Genomic DNA, 17,538 nt, shown 5'->3' with positions numbered 1-17,538 from the left:
GTGGGCATCAGTTATCTTTGTGTTGTACTGTGCCTCGTAGAGTGGTAAAACATGGAAAAAAGTAAACATCTTTACTAGAATTAGTATTATAAATATTATGCACATGTGTGTGAGTGTGTGCACAGGTGTACCCTGAAGGAGACTTGGGCGGGCCCCCGCGGGGCCCCGGCGGGACCTTGCCCTCCATCACGTTCAGCAGCTTGGCTGCAGGAGGCATCCCCAGCCCTGGAGACACAGCGGACACACAGCAGTGCAGTCAGCCTCTCTGCCCTTTAGTACACACCACATGTTACCGTGTACACAATGCTCTTATCACTCTACTGGAAATATATCTTTATTTTTAGGGGAACGGGGAACGGGGAACGGGGAAGGGGGAACGGCCGGTACCTCCGGTGGAGGTGAGCCTCATGGGGGGCATGGGGGGGTGCATGTTGGGGGGGTCGGAGGAGGATCTCTGCCGCCCCGTCAGGTCCAGGGAGCCGGGCTTCCAGCTGGGGGACAGGGAGGTCTGCAGCGCGCCGCCGGCCAGACCGGATAACTGGACTGAGGGGGGGGGAGAGAGAGAGGGACGGAAGGTGAGGGGGGGAGACCAGGAGGGAGGGAGGAGGAGGAGGCAGGGAATGATGAGGTGGCAGTGGAGGCGGGAAATAAATATGAATGGACAGAGAGAGAGAGCGAGAGAGAGAGAGTCAGAAGAGCACACGCACACGCACACACACACACACACACACACACACACACACACACACACACACACACACACACACACACACACACACGGGGGATGGGGGAGGGATGGCCAGACCAGATTACTCTCGCCCAGAAGGGTGAGACAAACCCTCCCCTTCTGGAGCTCTTTATACTGGAGTGTAATTGGGAGAGACGGTTGATGGGAAGAGGGAATGTGTAGAATGCAGGGATTGGAGGGGGCGGCCATATTGCTTGGCAAGGCGCCAGATGGCCACTAAGGTTATTAAGATGCTCTGACATGGACACACTGTCTTGTGGGCCTGCAGAGAGAGAGGCAGAGGACCTGCACCAGAGGACCTGCATCAGAGGACCTGCCCCAGAGGACCTGCCCCAGAGGACCTGCCCCAGAGGACCTGCCCTAGAGGACCTGCCCTAGAGGACCTGCACCAGAGGACTATGATCCTTAGACCAACAGTGTTCGGTTTTTCAAAGCTTGACGGAACAATGTTCATAGCGGCAATTACAAGCCCAACAGACCCTCTCAATGACGCTTGTGTGTGTGTGAACCTCAGCACCTCTACGGCCAGCTGGCCCCCAGTTACTTCCTTCCATAGACCCCAGACACATCCATAGACCACATCCATAGACCCCAGACACATCCATAGACCACATCCATAGACCCCAGACACATCCATAGACCACATCCATAGACCCCAGACACATCCATAGACCACATCCATAGACCCCAGACACCTCCATAGACCACATCCATAGACCCCAGACACATCCATAGACCACATCCATAGACCCCAGACACCTCCATAGACCCCAGACACATCCATAGACCACATCCATAGGCCCCAGACACCTCCATAGACCCCAGACACATCCATAGACCACATCCATAGACCACATCCATAGACCCCAGACACATCCATAGACCACATCCATAGGCCCCAGACACCTCCATAGACCCCAGACACATCCATAGACCCCAGACACATCCATAGACCCCAGACACGTCCATTGACCCCAGACACCTCCATAGACCACATCCATAGACCCCAGACACATCCATAGACCCCAGACACATCCATAGACCCCAGACACCTCCATTGACCCCAGACACCTCCATTGACCCCAGACACATCCATAGACCACATCCATAGACCCCAGACACATCCATAGACCACATCCATAGACCCCAGACACATACATAGACCACATCCATAGACCCCAGACACCTCCATAGACCCCAGACACATCCATAGACCCCAGACAAAACCATAGACCACATCCATAGACCACATCCATAGACCCCAGACACATCCATAGACCACATCCATAGACCCCAGACACATCCATAGGCCCCAGACACATCCATAGACCACATCCATAGACCCCAGACACATCCATAGACCACATCCATAGACCACATCCATAGACCCCAGACACATCCATAGACCCCAGACACATCCATAGACCCCAGACACATCCATAGACCACATCCATAGACCCCAGACACATCCATAGACCACATCCATAGACCCCAGACACATCCATAGACCACATCCATAGACCACATCCATAGACCCCAGACACATCCATAGACCACATCCATAGACCCCAGACACATCCATAGACCCCAGACACATCCATAGACCACATCCATAGACCCCAGACACATCCATAGACCACATCCATAGACCCCAGACACATCCATAGACCACATCCATAGACCCCAGACACATCCATAGACCACATCCATAGACCACATCCATAGACCCCAGACACATCCATAGACCACATCCATAGACCCCAGACACATCCATAGACCCCAGACACATCCATAGACCACATCCATAGACCCCAGACACATCCATAGACCACATCCATAGACCCCAGACACATCCACAGACAGAAATATAAACATTAATAGAGCCCAGACTGATCCAAAGACAGACCCATAGAAACCAGACTGGCCTAACCCGGGCGAGGGGGCCTACCCAGGTTCCTGGGGGGCAGGGGTGGCGCCGAGGCGGTGGTGGGCCCCCCCGGGCCCCCGGCCAGGGGGGGGTTGTTGTTGAGGATGGTCCCGTAGGTCTCGTTGTTCACCAGGTTGGTCACGTAGCCCCGCTGCTTCTCCTTGCCGGCCCCGTCCCGGGCCCCCGGCCCAGGGGACCCGTGGAGATGGGAGTTGGCCCCTGGGGCGTAGCAGCTGACGGGTCGCTCGTCCCGCCGGTGGGGGCTGGGCTGGAGAGACGTGGGGGGTAGGGGGACGGGGTTACACGTGGGTCTACTTCAGTGGGACTTTATCAGTGGACATGACTTCTTATGAGACTCAGAAGAAGTGGATGGATGTGATTAGTGGATTTGTTTTTTAGCACTCTTTTCACTTCAAAATAGTACTTAGCATCGTGTAGCATCTTAATTTAGATAGCTTTGTTGTCTACGGGGAATGGAGTAACGTAGCGATTGTTAGTGCTTGGCACTTGCTTGACACAAAGAGCCATAGAGTGGAATGCAGAGTGTGTCCTGAGGGTGACCATTATGATCTGCAGGAGAGTGGGAGTCATCAAGGAATGAAAGAGGTCTGGTTTCCTCCAGGAAGGGGGCGAGACAGAGTCCCCGCTCCACCTAGTTAGGTTGAGGGATTTGGAACGGTGTGTGTGTAAAATGAATGAATGAGTGAATGGATGAATGAGTGAATGGATGAATGAGTGAATGGATGAATGCCCCCCCGCCCCACCTTCTCGTCCAGATCCTCGTCGCTCTCGTCCAGATCTTCGTGCTGCAGGCACCACTCGTACTCCACGTGGACGTGGGCGTTGAACTTCCCCGCCAGCGCCTGGTTCAGCTGCACCCAGGAACCCCAACGTTACACACACACCAAGTTATACCCACCCAGGAACCCCAACGTTACACACACACCAGTTTATACCCACCCAGGAACCCCAACGTTACACCCACACCACGTTATACCCACCCAGGAACCCCAACATTACACCCACACCACGTTACACCCACCCAGGAACCCCAACGTTACACCAACACCACGTTATACCCACCCTGGGACCCTAACGTTACACACACACCACGTTATACCCTCCCAGGAACCCCAACGTTACACACACACCACGTTATACCCACACAGGAACCCCAACGTTACACACACCACGTAATACCCACCCAGGGACCCCAACGTTACACACACACCAAGTTATACCCTCCCAGGAACCCCAACGTTACACACACACCAGGTTATACCCACACAGGAACCCCAACGTTACACACACCACGTTATACCCACACAGGAACCCCAACATTACACCCACACCACGTTATACCCACACAGGAACCCCAACGTTACACACACACCACGTTATACCCACACAGGAACCCCAACATTACACCCACACCACGTTATACCCACACAGGAACCCCAACGTTACACACACACCACGTTATACCCACACAGGAACCCCAACGTTACACACACACCACGTTATACCCTCCCAGGGACCCCAACGTTACACACACCAGGTTATACCCACACAGGAACCCCAACGTTACACACACCAGGTTATACCCACCCGGGAACCCCATGTGAGACCCACAACGTTCAACCCACACAGGGGAAGACAATGTTATGCTGAACCCCCAACCCCAACGTCACAGGGAACCCCATGTTAACCTGACAAAGGGGTGCCCTAACATTACATGACACTAGGGCTGCTCGATTATGGGGAAAATCATAATCCGGATTATTTTGGTCAATATTGAAATCACGATTATTCAAACGATTATTTTTGAGTTTAAAAACATGTTGTATTTATTCAGCATGTCTCTACCAAAAAAAACTTTGTAACTGAGAACTTTGAAATTTAAAAAAAATACTTTAAAAAAAATACACGAAAATGGTCAAAAAGAAAATGTTCCAATCTAAAATAATATACAGATATGGATCCAGCTGTTCTGGATACATATCTGTATATTATACATAATCGAAAAACTTGATTATGTTAGCTTTGCGATCGTTTGACGCTTAAAATCTAAATCGTGATCAAAATTTGATTAATCGCCCAGCCCTACATGACCCGGCCCGTGTTGGCCTGAGGCTTTACAGTGGACCCGGGGCTGTTCCCCTCTGAGGTGCCGACAGGTGGGTGCTCACCAGCTCCTCACACTGCAGGTGCTTCAGTCTCCGGGCGATGTCCAGTGGCGTCTCCCCCGACTCGTTGGCTAGCAGAGAGAGAACAGACCGACGAGACTTCAGCGCACCGTTTGAGGACCAGGCTGTGCCACGTTGGGTTCGCTGTGAGGTGTGTCACCACGTGGTCCTCCTCAGAGAACAATGGCCTCTTTCATCCACTCATCACTCACTCAGTTACGTTTCAGGGCAAATGAGAGTAAATAGAGGAAAATGTTGGGAGGAAGATTTCTCTGAGGGGCTTTTGGCAAGCCAGGGGCTTTGGGAACCCAGCCTGGAAACTACTTGGACCCTGCACAGTGTGTGTGTGTGTGTGTGTGTGTGTGTGTGTGTGTGTGTGTGTGTGTGTGTGTGTGTGTGTGTGTGTGTACAGTGAAAGACAGGAGATTTCACTGATTGTGAAAAAGGGATTTATAACCACATGGAGAGCGAGGGATAAAGGGAGATGGTTCTGTAGTAACCACAGCAAAGTGTCCGTCTGTCCCCCCCCCGGCAGACGGGTGGTCGCCTACCGATCTCGATGGAGGCCTTCCCCCGCAGCAGCAGCTTCAGACACTCGCTGTTGTCCGTCAGACAGCAGTAATGGAGCGCCGAGCTGCCCTTGGCTGTCTGCTTATCCAGGTTCAGGCTGCTCAGACACACAGGGAGAGAGAGGGGGACACGTGGATGATGTACAGGACGAGCATGGTTCACAGCCGTCATAAGAACATCGGATCATTTAAGTGAGAGTGAGAGAAAATGAGCTCATTTAATTATCTTTGGAAAACTAACAGGCTGTTTTTGTGACCGAGGATGGTGTGCCATTCTGTGATATAAAGAGTATGAAGCGGGTGTAGGGGGGTATTCCCTGGACCCTCTGAGTACCTGTTCTGAGTGAGGAAGTCCACGATGTGCAGCGAGGTCCGGTCCACGAGTCTGACGGCCAGGTGGAGGGCGGTCTCCCCGTGCTCCTGCACACGCACACGCACACACACACACGCACACGCACACACACTTTAAAGACTTGCCAGAGCTATACAGTGACATCAGAGGATAACTAAAGCCAGGTTCTAATCCCAGCCTAATAAAGCATACAGCCATTCCAGAGAGGGAGATTCATTTGACCATCATTCAACATACCTGGCCAACACATTGAAATATCTTGAAGAGTAAAGTAAGGTTATCACAAACTCTCATTGAACACATTTAACGCACATTGAATAACATTTAATAAAACATTCAATGTTTTATTAAATGTTATTAACATAGTAAATAAGGCAAACACGTGCACCGGTCTGTGTGTGTGCACGCCTGTGTGTGTATGCGTGTGCTTGATGTGCATGCGTGTGCATATGCTTGATGTGCGTGCGTGTGCATATGCTTGTGTGTGTGTGTGTGTGTACTGACGTGCTCGTTGCCCAGCGGGATGGGCTCCATGAGGTCCAGCCCCTCGGCGTACACCTGGATGAGGGAGAAGATGTCTCGCGCCTTCACCGCCTCGCTCAGCGTGTGCAGGCGGGCAGCGGGGCCCCCGGGGCCCGAGGGGCCGGAGGGGCCCGCGGTCTGCCGGCGGGCGAAGCGCTTGTCCGTGTATTTAGCCGTGATGAAGTCCTTCCTCGCCTGCCTGTTGGGGACAAGCAGGACGTCAGGGGCTTAGTCCAATACTGAGCACTACACACACACACACACACACACACTCCACTACAGAACACACACACACACACAAATACTGAATAAACACACGCACAGCCACGAATATTGAACAGACACACACAAATACTGAACGAAGTTCACTCACACACTGAATAAACACACATGCAAGCTAACCAGAAAACCGATTGAACACTCACACACAAGCACACACACGTACGCACACTCAATATCATCCTTGTTTTGCAGCCCAGCGAGGATGGGCGTCCATCACAGTATTGGAAGGGCCTTAATGAGCTCAATGGCATGCAGTGGCTGGCCATGAATACACGGTTCTGTTCTGTGTTAAGCAGCCAAGGGAGGCCTGAGGAGAGGTGTGAGTGGAGTGTGTGTGCGTGTGCTTCTGCTTTGTGTGTGTTTGTGTGCGCGATGGGTGTGTGAGTGTGTGTGCGCGTGCGCGCGCGATGGATGTGTGTGTTTGTGCTTGTGCGATGGCTGTGTGTGTTTGTGTGTGAGTGTCTGTGGAGTGAGAAAGAGTGTGTGTCTTACATGTCACTGGTAGGGTTCGGTTTGACCACATTTTCAGCCGCCAGAGAAGCCTCCATGATTTCATTAAATCCTGCATTCCCCACATTCTTGGCCAGCTGCAGAAGTCAAACACAAACTGTGAGTCCACCACAAACACCCACAAATAGACAAACACGCACATGGCAAATACACACACTTCAGTAGAGAATCTATTTCAGTCCAAAAGATAGTCAAGATCCACGTTCCGTTTCTCTGGTCAAAAGGTCGCCGCTTCCAACATCAGAACGGCATGGAGATCACAGGACGCAGGTACGTGGAGCACAGGTCTCAACACCAGTCAGAACACCAATGGCTTCACCATGGCGACCAGCGCCACTGCCTCACTCCTTCAGCATCGCTCCCTCAGGCTCGAACCCTCAGGCTCGAACCCTCAGGCTCGAACCCTCAGCCTCGAACCCTCAGCCTCCAGCCTCGCTCCCGCTCTCTGGGATTCTTCCTACATTCTTCCTTTATTTTTTAAGTTTCCCTACCCTCCTTTAACCCCTGACCTCCTCCCAGTATGACCCGTCTTCCATGTCTACTCTTTAAAATAAAGAACCCCGAGATTCATCCCCCATACAGAGGGGGCTCCGAGGCCCAACACCGGACTTCATTCTCCCAGGTCTGGTCCAGTTTGTGAACCAGGGCATAAGTAAGGCAGAAACTTGCCAAAACCCAACCTAATTTTCTCATGACACGGTTCTGCCCGACGCATATCAAACAGAGCCTTGAACAGGACTGTGAACCGAGCGGGGGAGAGGGGGTGGAGCCGACCTACCAAGAGCTCGGAGGTGCTGAGCACGTCCAGCGTGAGCGACTGGATCCTGGAGTAGTGGACCCCCAGCTCCCTGTGGATCCCAGAGCACTCGATACACATCAGGATGCCCAGGTTGGTGGCCAGCCAGGTGGGGTCTGGGAGAGAGACAGAACAATAGTTGAACCTCTGTCCTTGCCCAGAGATATTCTACTAAGCACGGTAACAAACTGCTGGAATCCTGAGAAGATTTTCCAAAAATAAAATGCCTTTTTCAAACTCTGTACTACTAGTCGCAAATACTTACTCTGTACTAGGTCTGAGGCTATCAAAATGCCCCCTTTTGGTATGGTATGGTAGTACAATAGTATTTATATACTTCAACCATGTGTGTAATGTGACTTGGTTTTTTAACCTGCTTTGTCTGTTAACATTTCAATATCCATAACTAACTATCTCTGCGCGTGCTGTGGGTCGTGGCCCCAGACCGGTCGGCCCCGGACCGATGGGCCCCCGGACTGCTGGGCCCCCGGACCGATGGGCCCCCGGACCGATGGGCCCCGGACCGATCTCCCCCCCGCTGTGTGCGTGGCGCCGGACCACTCACTGGGCGCTCCGCAGTCGCAGCACACGTCGTTGCCCGTCATCCTCTTCACCTCGGCCAGGATGGCCTTGGTGAGCTCCTGCACGATGTTGTTCTCCCCGGCCCGCGGGTCGCCCTTGAAGGCCTGGTTCAGAGCCTCCTCCTTGCTGTTCTGCAGCACCGAGATCCATCTGGACGGACCGGGATGAGCAGGGGCAGCCAATAGGAAGAGAGACGGAGAGGATGAGGTCGGAGGGAGGATATATGCATGTGATGGAGGGAGGAGGGAAATAAGGTATGGGGAAGGGGTGAAGGGGGGGTAAATAATTTGTGTACACGCACACACACATGCACACGCACACAAGCACACACGTCCTGAAAGGGGCAAAGGCTGAGGTCTTACATCTGGCAGTCTGGGTCGTCCTCCGCCTGGAAGTGGTACGTCCGGTCGTCTGGAGAGGAGAGCAGGAGACAAGAGGGTCAGAGAGGAAAGAAGGAGAGACACGTGACCAGAGGGGGACATGAACACGGTGCCGGGATGATCTCATCATGAAGATAAATGGGTTTCAAATCAAGCGACTCAAGTCTGTCGCTACAAATAGACTCCAGCACAGTACTGACATGCAGAGTGTAGAGAAACACAGCAGAATTTCTCTCCGTGTTTAAATGGCGAGTTACTCTGCAGTCCAGACATATTCAACAGTAGCATCAATAGCCTAGCCACTTGGATTATGCCATCGGCATAGCTAGCCATCATTCATTTAACCATTAGCAGTGATATTAAATGGAAATTAAAGACCCCACTACTGCAGGGGGGGAAAGGCAGGTCTACTCTAGTTGACGCCCTCCTCTTTATTATGAGCTGTCTGGCTCATGGAGTAAGAAGCAGCCATGACATCATAACCAGGGTGTGACATCCACAGTGTGGTCAGACCAGAGGTCACTAGGACCCTGGAGCCCCAGAGGAGCCCTACACCAGGGGGGAGGATACAAGGGGAACACTGTGGGGGAGAGACACCTACGGGATATGAGGTCGAAGCTCTTCTTCTCATCTGGATTGTGCTTCACCTGGCAGGTGAGCAGGTTCAGCTTTGCTGGAGGGCGGTTCGCCTGGGAGGGGGGAGAGAGGGGGAGAGGGAGGGGGGAGAGAGGGGGGAGAGAGAGAGAGAGAGAGAGAGAGAGAGAGAGAGAGAGAAGAGAGAGAGAGGGGACAGAGAGATGATTACATACTCCGTCTCTGTAGGTGATTGGCTTCGATGTTTGTTTGTGTGTGTGTGAGAGAGAGAGAGAGAGAGAGAGAGAGAGAGAGAGAGAGAGAGAGAGAGAGAGAGAGAGAGAGAGAGAGAGAGAGAGAGAGAGAGAGAGAGAGAGAGAGAGAGAGAGAGAGAGAGAGAGAGAGAGAGAGAGAGAGAGAGAGAGAGAGAGAGAGAGAGAGAGAGAGAGTGTGTGTGTGTGTGTGTGTGTGTGTGTGTGTGTGTGTGTGTGTGTGTGTGTGTGTGTGTGTGTGTGTGTGTGTGTCATAATGCATTCACGACTAACGAGGAACCATAATGACAGCCATGGAGCCTGGGCCGACGCCAGAAACACACAGCATTTGAAATACACACTCTTGCGGCTGATGGTTGCCACTGTAGTGTGAATGAGTGAGTGAGTGAGTGAGTGAGTGAGTCTCACCGTGCCGTGGGAAATAGTGAGGTATCCATTTTTTACTGAGCACTTTCTCTTCTGCCACACCTTCCGCAAGCTGGGAGATGGAGAAACGAGGTTCAGTGTGAGGCACCCCCACGTGCACATGTAAACACACATGTATGTGCATGTACATACACATATACGCGCTTCTGCATGTATACATTTACATTCAGCATCAGGCTTTTTATTCAAAGCTACTTACTGTACAGTCAGGATGTTCATAGAACCAAGTGCCAAGCATTAACAATCGCTAGGTTAACCCATTCCCCGTATACAACAAAGATAGCTAGGATAAGATGCTACACACATACAAGCACAGAGCCACAGTGACACAATAAACTCAGAATGAACCCTAGCAATGAAATATTCATCACAAGTCTAGAGTTATATTGAGCGGAAGAGACTGCTCATTAATATTCAGAATGCAAATAAATGATAGACTTTAAAAAGTCCCCTGCTGCTAGAGGTTGTTAAGATAATCAAGTAGAAGCATTTGAATATCAACATAAGGCGATATAGAACAAGCTCATACTGTGGAGCCTTGATGAAGGCAGGGCACAGGTTCAGGAAATAGTCTTTATTTACAAAGAATCAACGGTTAAGGGATGAACAGGATGAACGTCCGGACAGTGGTACAACAGACCCTGTTCACAGTGTCTCTACTTAATGGTAGGACACAGGTTTCACTCATAGCGCCAATTGAAAGGGGGTATCAGCGATGTTTGGTGACGTCACTTCTGTTGGTATTTGAAGCGAGATCCCAAACTAACAGAGCCAGCTCACCCCTCCCTCCCGTGTATTGTGCATCCAGTAAAAACTATCATGAACGCTGCACAAATCCACAAAAACACCCACCCCCTTGTCAATGATGGTCGGAGTACTACTTATTTTGTTTTTCAGTGGTTGGTATTACCATTTGTTTTTGTGTACAATCTCGGAGCAATGGCTGCCTACAGAGAAGCGTTTTTTGGACGGCCTGCTTATGCGAAGGGCAGCTAGCGGATTGTGAGGAAAGATCAGATGAATGTGATCATTTATGTTTTGGCCCAGTATCGCTGACACAACCTTAAAGGGTCTTCTCCCTTATTTACCAGGGCACATGATCCGTCCTCAGTGCTGCTGTCTTCACTAGTTTAGTGTACTTCCGCTCCCTGATGCAGAAATACAGCAGATCAGGATCAGTGCTATGAGCGGTTCTGTGAAAAGGGTCCATACTGCCTGAGGTGAACTGTAGTGAGGGACGTATGAAGTCACCAGACAGAAGCGGGTGATTAAGGCTGGGCTGTAGCTCTCTCCAACAAACTGGAGATCAGGTCGGGACAAAATCCAACCCTTCTAACAGATGGTCAACAGTAGGTTAAGTTAACTTGGGGTTGGTTTTATACGTCTGTCCAGCACGGTCAATGTACTAGTCTGTACTGGTGCACTGCCATAACTTCAATCGAACACAGAACTTGTTTTATGAGCTAAACCCGTTTTTCCTACTGTTCCTACCTTCAATTTGTCTGACAAATCAGTGAGATGACTCCTTGAGGTGAACACTGAGATGACTCCTCTAGGTGAAGTCACCCATGAGGGAGCTGACATTCAGCAGAGTGCCCGCGCTACAGCATGATACTGCTTTCATACACCCGTTCAACAAGCAGCATTTATTAGTGAACAGCAATAAGTGGGGACCACTTATGATTTGTTTGCTTGATTAATCATGGATTTGGCTCAGCGAACAGAGTTCTGCAAATGGACTGGCCTGTTGCCAAGCAACAAAAACTTTCCCTGCACACTGGTTGGCTGCGTTTTGTGGGTCTACACGTTACCACAGGCCCGCTACTCTAACAACTGCCTTTAACTGGTTTTATTTAGTGTGCGACCATTGAGCAACACTTCGCTGGCATACGTGATTCTGATGAGCCAACAGCTGACGACGACCGTTAACCTAATTAACGGTCATCAGGAACACTTGTGAGAGGGAGTGATACATGTGCAGTGAAAAGTCCCACAAACTAGTTCAGCATGCATGGAATGCCTCTTGTCCAATCAAATCCCCTGGTCAGGGACCAGCTGCTGCCTAACCCACACTGACCGTGGACCATGTGACCTGGTGCATCACAGCTCTGTGAAGAGGGTGTATTGTGTAACCTGTGCTTGAATGGTACCCTGCTGATGAAGCGTAGCCATGCCCACCTGCAGGGGGGCAGGGGTCAGGGGTCAGACTCACCCGTCACTCTTCTTGTACAGGTGTCCGCTGCGCTCCGTGCCGTGCTCCTTGTTGCCCTGTGGCTGGTGGAGGCTGTAGGTGGCGCTCTGACGCACCTGGGAGTCCTTCAGGGGAGAGGACAAATCACATGTCACCTTTCAGGGTGGAGCCGGTTAGAGGTCAACAAAAAGGTCAAAAACAAGACAGAATATAACAAAGTAAAGAACAGACAACCCTACCAACCAACTTGTGTTTGATTTACAGTTTTAGAAAAATAACAAACTGTACAGAAACCACTATGAAGACAAACATCAGGAAAATTAGGATGAGTCTATTAGTAGGAAAAATAAAAGTTTCTACACGAATGAGGTTTAATCTGAGGAAATCTACTTACTCTCCTAGACTTGGTTCACAAAAGTTGGAAGCAGTGAACAAGACAGGAAGAGAAAAGAGAGAAAGAATGAAAAGAGCATTCTTCACATGAGACTTTGTGCAACATTAGCTGGCAACTGTTAAAACGGTGTCCTTAAACACCAGTAACACGTTCATATGGTGAAGTTAATATGAAGAGAACAGGGATAGCTGATGGTCTTTGAGCTGTTTCTGCAGATCTCTGTTCTTGGCTAGCTGGAGGTGGGGCCAACCCCAGCTCCACCAGTAACATTGTGTGCATGCGTGCGCGCGTGTGTGTGTGTGTGTGTTACCTCCTTCTGCTCCACCTGCAGAGCCGTCTTCAGGACTTCTCGTAGCTGAGAGAGCTGCTTCCTCTCCTCGTCCTGCACCTGCTTTATCTGGTGTCAATCATACAATTAATAAAGAAAAATAGATCTATCATCTATGCATAGATATATAGATCTAGATCTATCTAGATATACATTTTGATCTATAACTGTATATATCCTAGAACAACATAGAATCTATAACTATATCTATAGATATAGATCTATAATTATAAATCTAGATCTATATCTATATCTCGGATAGACACAATGTCTATCTGAGGCGTACCGTGTGCAGGTCGGTGGCCAGCTTCTCAATGGAAGGCTTCAGGTTATCCACAGCCTTCAGACCGTCCTGGAAGAAACTGAGGAGAGGCGTCAGGTCAGTGGGGGTCAAGAATGTGAGAGAACCCCATGCTTAATGTTCACCTCATCTTCCCGTCGCAGGTCAAAAGTACATTGCTGAGACAGTTCTCAGAAAACCTTCTCTTGGCTGTCATATTTACAACTAAAGTAGAGGGAAGATGAATTTTGCTGTGCGCACACTATGATGTAATGAGTCATATCCTGTGGCCAATTTATCAACTGGTCCATCCAGTTTCATGTTCCAACAGTAACATCTCTGTGCTGAAGGGAAATTTATGCATTTAAACTCAAGTAAATAAACACTAAACCGTTAGTCATGAGCAACTGGTCACCTCCCCCACCAAAGAGCCCGACAAATCAGAGGCCGACAGAGACAGACATGTCTTACTTGCACTGGGCGTGGAAGTACTTGATGAGGTTCTGCAGCAGGTCCACTCCCTTCTTGATCTTGATCTCGTTCACTTTGAGCAGATACTGTTCACATGGACACAGACAGACGCATACCTTCAGAAACACCTGGGGCCGTCGTCGAAACACCACTTCATCATTCAGCCCCGTGCGCGAGTGGGGGACCGTTACGACCGGCCCCTCCAGTGCCCCCCAGGAGACGTTCTCTCTACGGACCTCACACATCTGCAGCTGGAAGAACCGCCGCTCCTTCTCCATCTCCTCCGCGACCTCGGCGCCGCTGATCTCCGTACGGATCATACCGTGCTGCCGGGCGTGCTCCTTCTTCTCTTTCTCGATCTTGGTGCTGAGGAAGAAGGTGAGACAGGGAGTCAGACAGAGAGACAGACAGAGGGACAGGAGGTGAGACAGGGAGTCAGACAGAGAGACAGACAGAGGGACAGGAGGTGAGACAGGGAGTCAGACAGAGAGACAGACAGAGGGACAGGAGGTGAGACAGGGAGTCAGACAGAGACAGGAGGCGAAGAGGGAGTCAGACAAAGAGACAGACAGAGGGACAGGAGGTGAGACAGGGAGTCAGACAGAGAGACAGACAGAGGGACAGGAGGTGAGACAGGGAGTCAGACAGAGGGACAGGAGGTGAGACAGGAAGTCAGACAGAGAGACAGACAGAGAGACAGGAGGTGAGACAGGGAGTCAGACAGAGAGACAGGAGGTGAGACAGGGAGTCAGATAGAGAGGCAGACAGAGAGACAGGAGGTGAGACAGGGAGTCAGACGGAGAGACAGACAGAGAGACAGGAGGTGAGACAGGGAGTCAGACAGAGAGACAGGAGGCGAAGAGGGAGTCAGATGAGAGAGAGTCAGACAGAGAGACGGGAGATACAGAGAGAGAGGCAGAGAGTCCAACGGAGAGACTCCGCAGGCCGGATCACAGAAGTAAAGTCAGACTGAAGATAAATGAAACAGGGCATGTCCGTTCCATGCAGGAGAGCTTCTTTTCAATGTGCTGTGGGTTGTTTGTATTAAGGTCATCTCCCCTCAAGGCTTCGGCGGTCTCTACTCTCTGAAGAAAGGTTTCCCATAAGGTTGGGGTTTGTTTGTGTCACCGGGTCTTATTCATGCGTTTGATACTTTAATCCCCTTTCTAAGAAAAAAAACCCAAGACTCCAACCTGTGACTTCTTCAGGCAGAAGAAAAGAAAGCAAATCAGTCGGATTGGTGTCATCTTGACTTTTGCTGCAAAGCAAGACAACACCGAAACGAAGGCTGAGGCGCTGTCAGGCTCAAGCAAGGCAGTGTGACGGCATGAGCAGTCAGCTGTTACAAACACTGATTGCAATCTGGCGTTTCATTAATGAATCATTAATCATCATCATCATCACCGTGACGACCAGCCTCCTGTTCATATCCCCTTCGTTGTGATTCACGAAGCCACAACACGCTGGAGAGAAGACAACTGAACTCAAGCTTCTGACGTCTCCGCCCTCACGTAACATAAACCTTGGACTAGGCGTTTTGGTAAACTAGTTTCATGTAGCAGCAGTAATGAGGGCCTTCTGTGTCATAAACCTTGGACTAGGCGTTTTGGTAAACTAGTTTCATGTAGCAGCAGTAATGAGGGCCTTCTGTGTCATAAACCTTGGACTAGGCGTTTTGGTAAACTAGTTTCATATAGCAGCAGTAATGCGGGCCTTGTGCGGCCAGTCGACTCAACAACAATCCTCCACCACATAGCTGGGGTGTATTAGTTTATCTAAAGGAGGCGCAGGCCAGCTCATTATGCTTTGAAACAGAGCTGTTCACTTTTGTCCATTAGTTCTTTGACACTTCAAATCCGTCCACGACACTGACTTTGACATATTTAACTGCAGTGTTGACACCGCGTCAGTACGTCTGCCATGTCCTGTCTCTCGCCTCACGTGTCGACCGCCAGCAGCAGAGAGATCAGAGGAGTGAATACTGAAGACGGCCTTCAGAATGGATGAGAGGCTGGAGCATCACAGCGAAGAGGAGGCGGTTCTATCAATCAGCCAGACAATTGGGCTCCATTGATCGCAGAAAGACCATCAGAGTCCAATTGTGAAAGGGGGCGGGGGACGGGGGGGGGGGGGGTCAAGCCGGGACAAGCCACACAGCATCCCGTGGAAAATGTTTGATTCTGGGACAGAGCCGGCGCTGTCCGCTCAGATCGGTTTGGAGGAGGAGAGGAATTACCCTTTCCGTAAGGAATGTCCTTTGCAGCTTGTAACATATATAATAAATATAAATATAACATAAAGATATATAAGAGTGCTATAAGAACACACACGGGCGTGTCTACAGTTGGAACCTCTTCATGTATTACCTCCACTAGTCATCTGAATGACTTCGTAGTCAAAGCTAAAACAAACCCCCTTGTTCAATACTCTCAGGATCCTTACACTTTGGTTTCGTAGTCCTTCCACGCTTTATCAAACGGCTTCTTCAAGTCCTGGGGAAAGGGCAGAAAGTGGAACATTCACTACAGAAACTGTGTTAGACATGTTATAACAACCAACAGCAATCAGTCCCAGAGTGGAGTATGTTGGAGATGGAGATGTTCTCAGTGTACGTTACTCAGATCACCCGAGGCCAACAGCCACCAAGCCAGAAACAAAGACTAATGATGCACAGGGACATCCCACCAAAACAGACACCAGTGGTCACCCTGTGTGTGTGTGTGTGTGTGTGTGTGTGTGTGTGTGTGTGTGTGTGTGTGTATGTGTGTGTGTGTGTGTGTGTGTGTGTGTGGCGTCTCATTAAGCCGTGTTGTGTTGCTAATCCAACAGCGATCACAACAAACCAAAGCAGAAATGACTTTGTTCAAATGACCATGTCATTCATTTTCGAAACACCCTCCCAGCCAAATGGAGGTAATCACCCAACACCAAACGAGCCGGGGTGGCTAATTAGCCCACAACAATAACATGGATATAATCAGCCAACGGGTAACTGTTGTAGGTGTATGCTATAATTAAATATGAAATCCTAATTGCAAACTCCCACTGTGTGTGCTGTAAAGTATTATTTACAAGAAAGAGGTGATGTTCTCCAAACAAGCTCTGCTGTGTTTCACCGCTTCATTCACATCAAACAAACAATCTGTGCAATCATCCGCATTGGGGAGATTTAATTGGTGCCTAAAAGCTTGAGGGTCACGCAGCGACAATACATGGCTTCCGCTTTAGCGGCAGGAGAGAGAGAAACAACAAAGCTTTTATCTGTGAGCGATGGAGGCCGGTGACCGTCTCCATCACAGCCCCATTGTTCTGGGTTCAGAGCGTGTCTTCATGACAACGAGACCCTCAAGCCGCCCCCCCCCCCCCCACATGAAGGGTCTGGGTCACTGGGCTGAGTCCGGCCCACACTCAGACAACACAGCAGGGTGAGAGAGTGAGAGAGTGAGAGAGAGACAGAGCTAGGGAGAGAGAGGGACGAGAGACAGAGAGCGAGAACACTTAACCAGAGAGACAAAGAGTGAGTGAGCCAGCGATAGAGATGAAAGGGAACAGGTGTGCAGTAAAAAGATAGAAGGATGAAACTCAATTGGTTATGACAGACGCTGTCAGCGAGACAGAGAGGGAGGAGGACTCAAGAGAGAAAGAGCAGGAGGAAGGAGGGGTCAGAGCCAGAGAGAGGGACGGTAGACCTGGTAGCAGTGGCTCAGCCTATCAGGACTGGGCAGAATTCCAGCTCACACATGCTGCCA

The 17,538-nt window shown here is 50.4% G+C and overlaps 1 protein-coding gene across 4 annotated transcripts in view; it reads right to left on the bottom strand.

Moving 5' to 3' along the window:
• asap2a (ArfGAP with SH3 domain, ankyrin repeat and PH domain 2a) overlaps positions 1 to 17,538 on the bottom strand; it is a gene marked incomplete at its 3' end in the record, with an annotated part of 51,627 nt that overhangs the window by 3,553 nt on the left and 30,536 nt on the right. For all 4 annotated transcript variants that reach the window (XM_079751863.1, XM_079751860.1, XM_079751861.1 and 1 more), the window contains exons 5-24: positions 16,232 to 16,281; positions 14,026 to 14,155; positions 13,790 to 13,875; positions 13,325 to 13,400; positions 13,021 to 13,107; positions 12,338 to 12,441; positions 10,108 to 10,177; positions 9,456 to 9,543; positions 8,837 to 8,885; positions 8,458 to 8,624; positions 7,875 to 8,008; positions 7,079 to 7,173; positions 6,287 to 6,503; positions 5,765 to 5,850; positions 5,413 to 5,528; positions 4,865 to 4,932; positions 3,440 to 3,547; positions 2,697 to 2,943; positions 388 to 543; positions 132 to 225 (exon numbers count right to left, since the gene is read on the bottom strand). In XM_079751863.1, coding sequence (XP_079607989.1) covers positions 132 to 225; positions 388 to 543; positions 2,697 to 2,943; positions 3,440 to 3,547; positions 4,865 to 4,932; positions 5,413 to 5,528; positions 5,765 to 5,850; positions 6,287 to 6,503; positions 7,079 to 7,173; positions 7,875 to 8,008; positions 8,458 to 8,624; positions 8,837 to 8,885; positions 9,456 to 9,543; positions 10,108 to 10,177; positions 12,338 to 12,441; positions 13,021 to 13,107; positions 13,325 to 13,400; positions 13,790 to 13,875; positions 14,026 to 14,155; positions 16,232 to 16,281 — 2,228 coding nt within the window. The remainder of the gene's footprint in view (positions 1 to 131; positions 226 to 387; positions 544 to 2,696; positions 2,944 to 3,439; positions 3,548 to 4,864; positions 4,933 to 5,412; positions 5,529 to 5,764; positions 5,851 to 6,286; positions 6,504 to 7,078; positions 7,174 to 7,874; positions 8,009 to 8,457; positions 8,625 to 8,836; positions 8,886 to 9,455; positions 9,544 to 10,107; positions 10,178 to 12,337; positions 12,442 to 13,020; positions 13,108 to 13,324; positions 13,401 to 13,789; positions 13,876 to 14,025; positions 14,156 to 16,231; positions 16,282 to 17,538) is intronic.

This window comes from Pollachius pollachius (assembly GCF_949987615.1).
Source record: "Pollachius pollachius genome assembly, chromosome: 15".
NCBI classification, from domain to species: Eukaryota; Metazoa; Chordata; class Actinopteri; order Gadiformes; family Gadidae; genus Pollachius; species Pollachius pollachius.
Note: the sequence above shows the minus strand (reverse complement) of the source record. Positions and strands in the feature narration are given on the sequence as shown.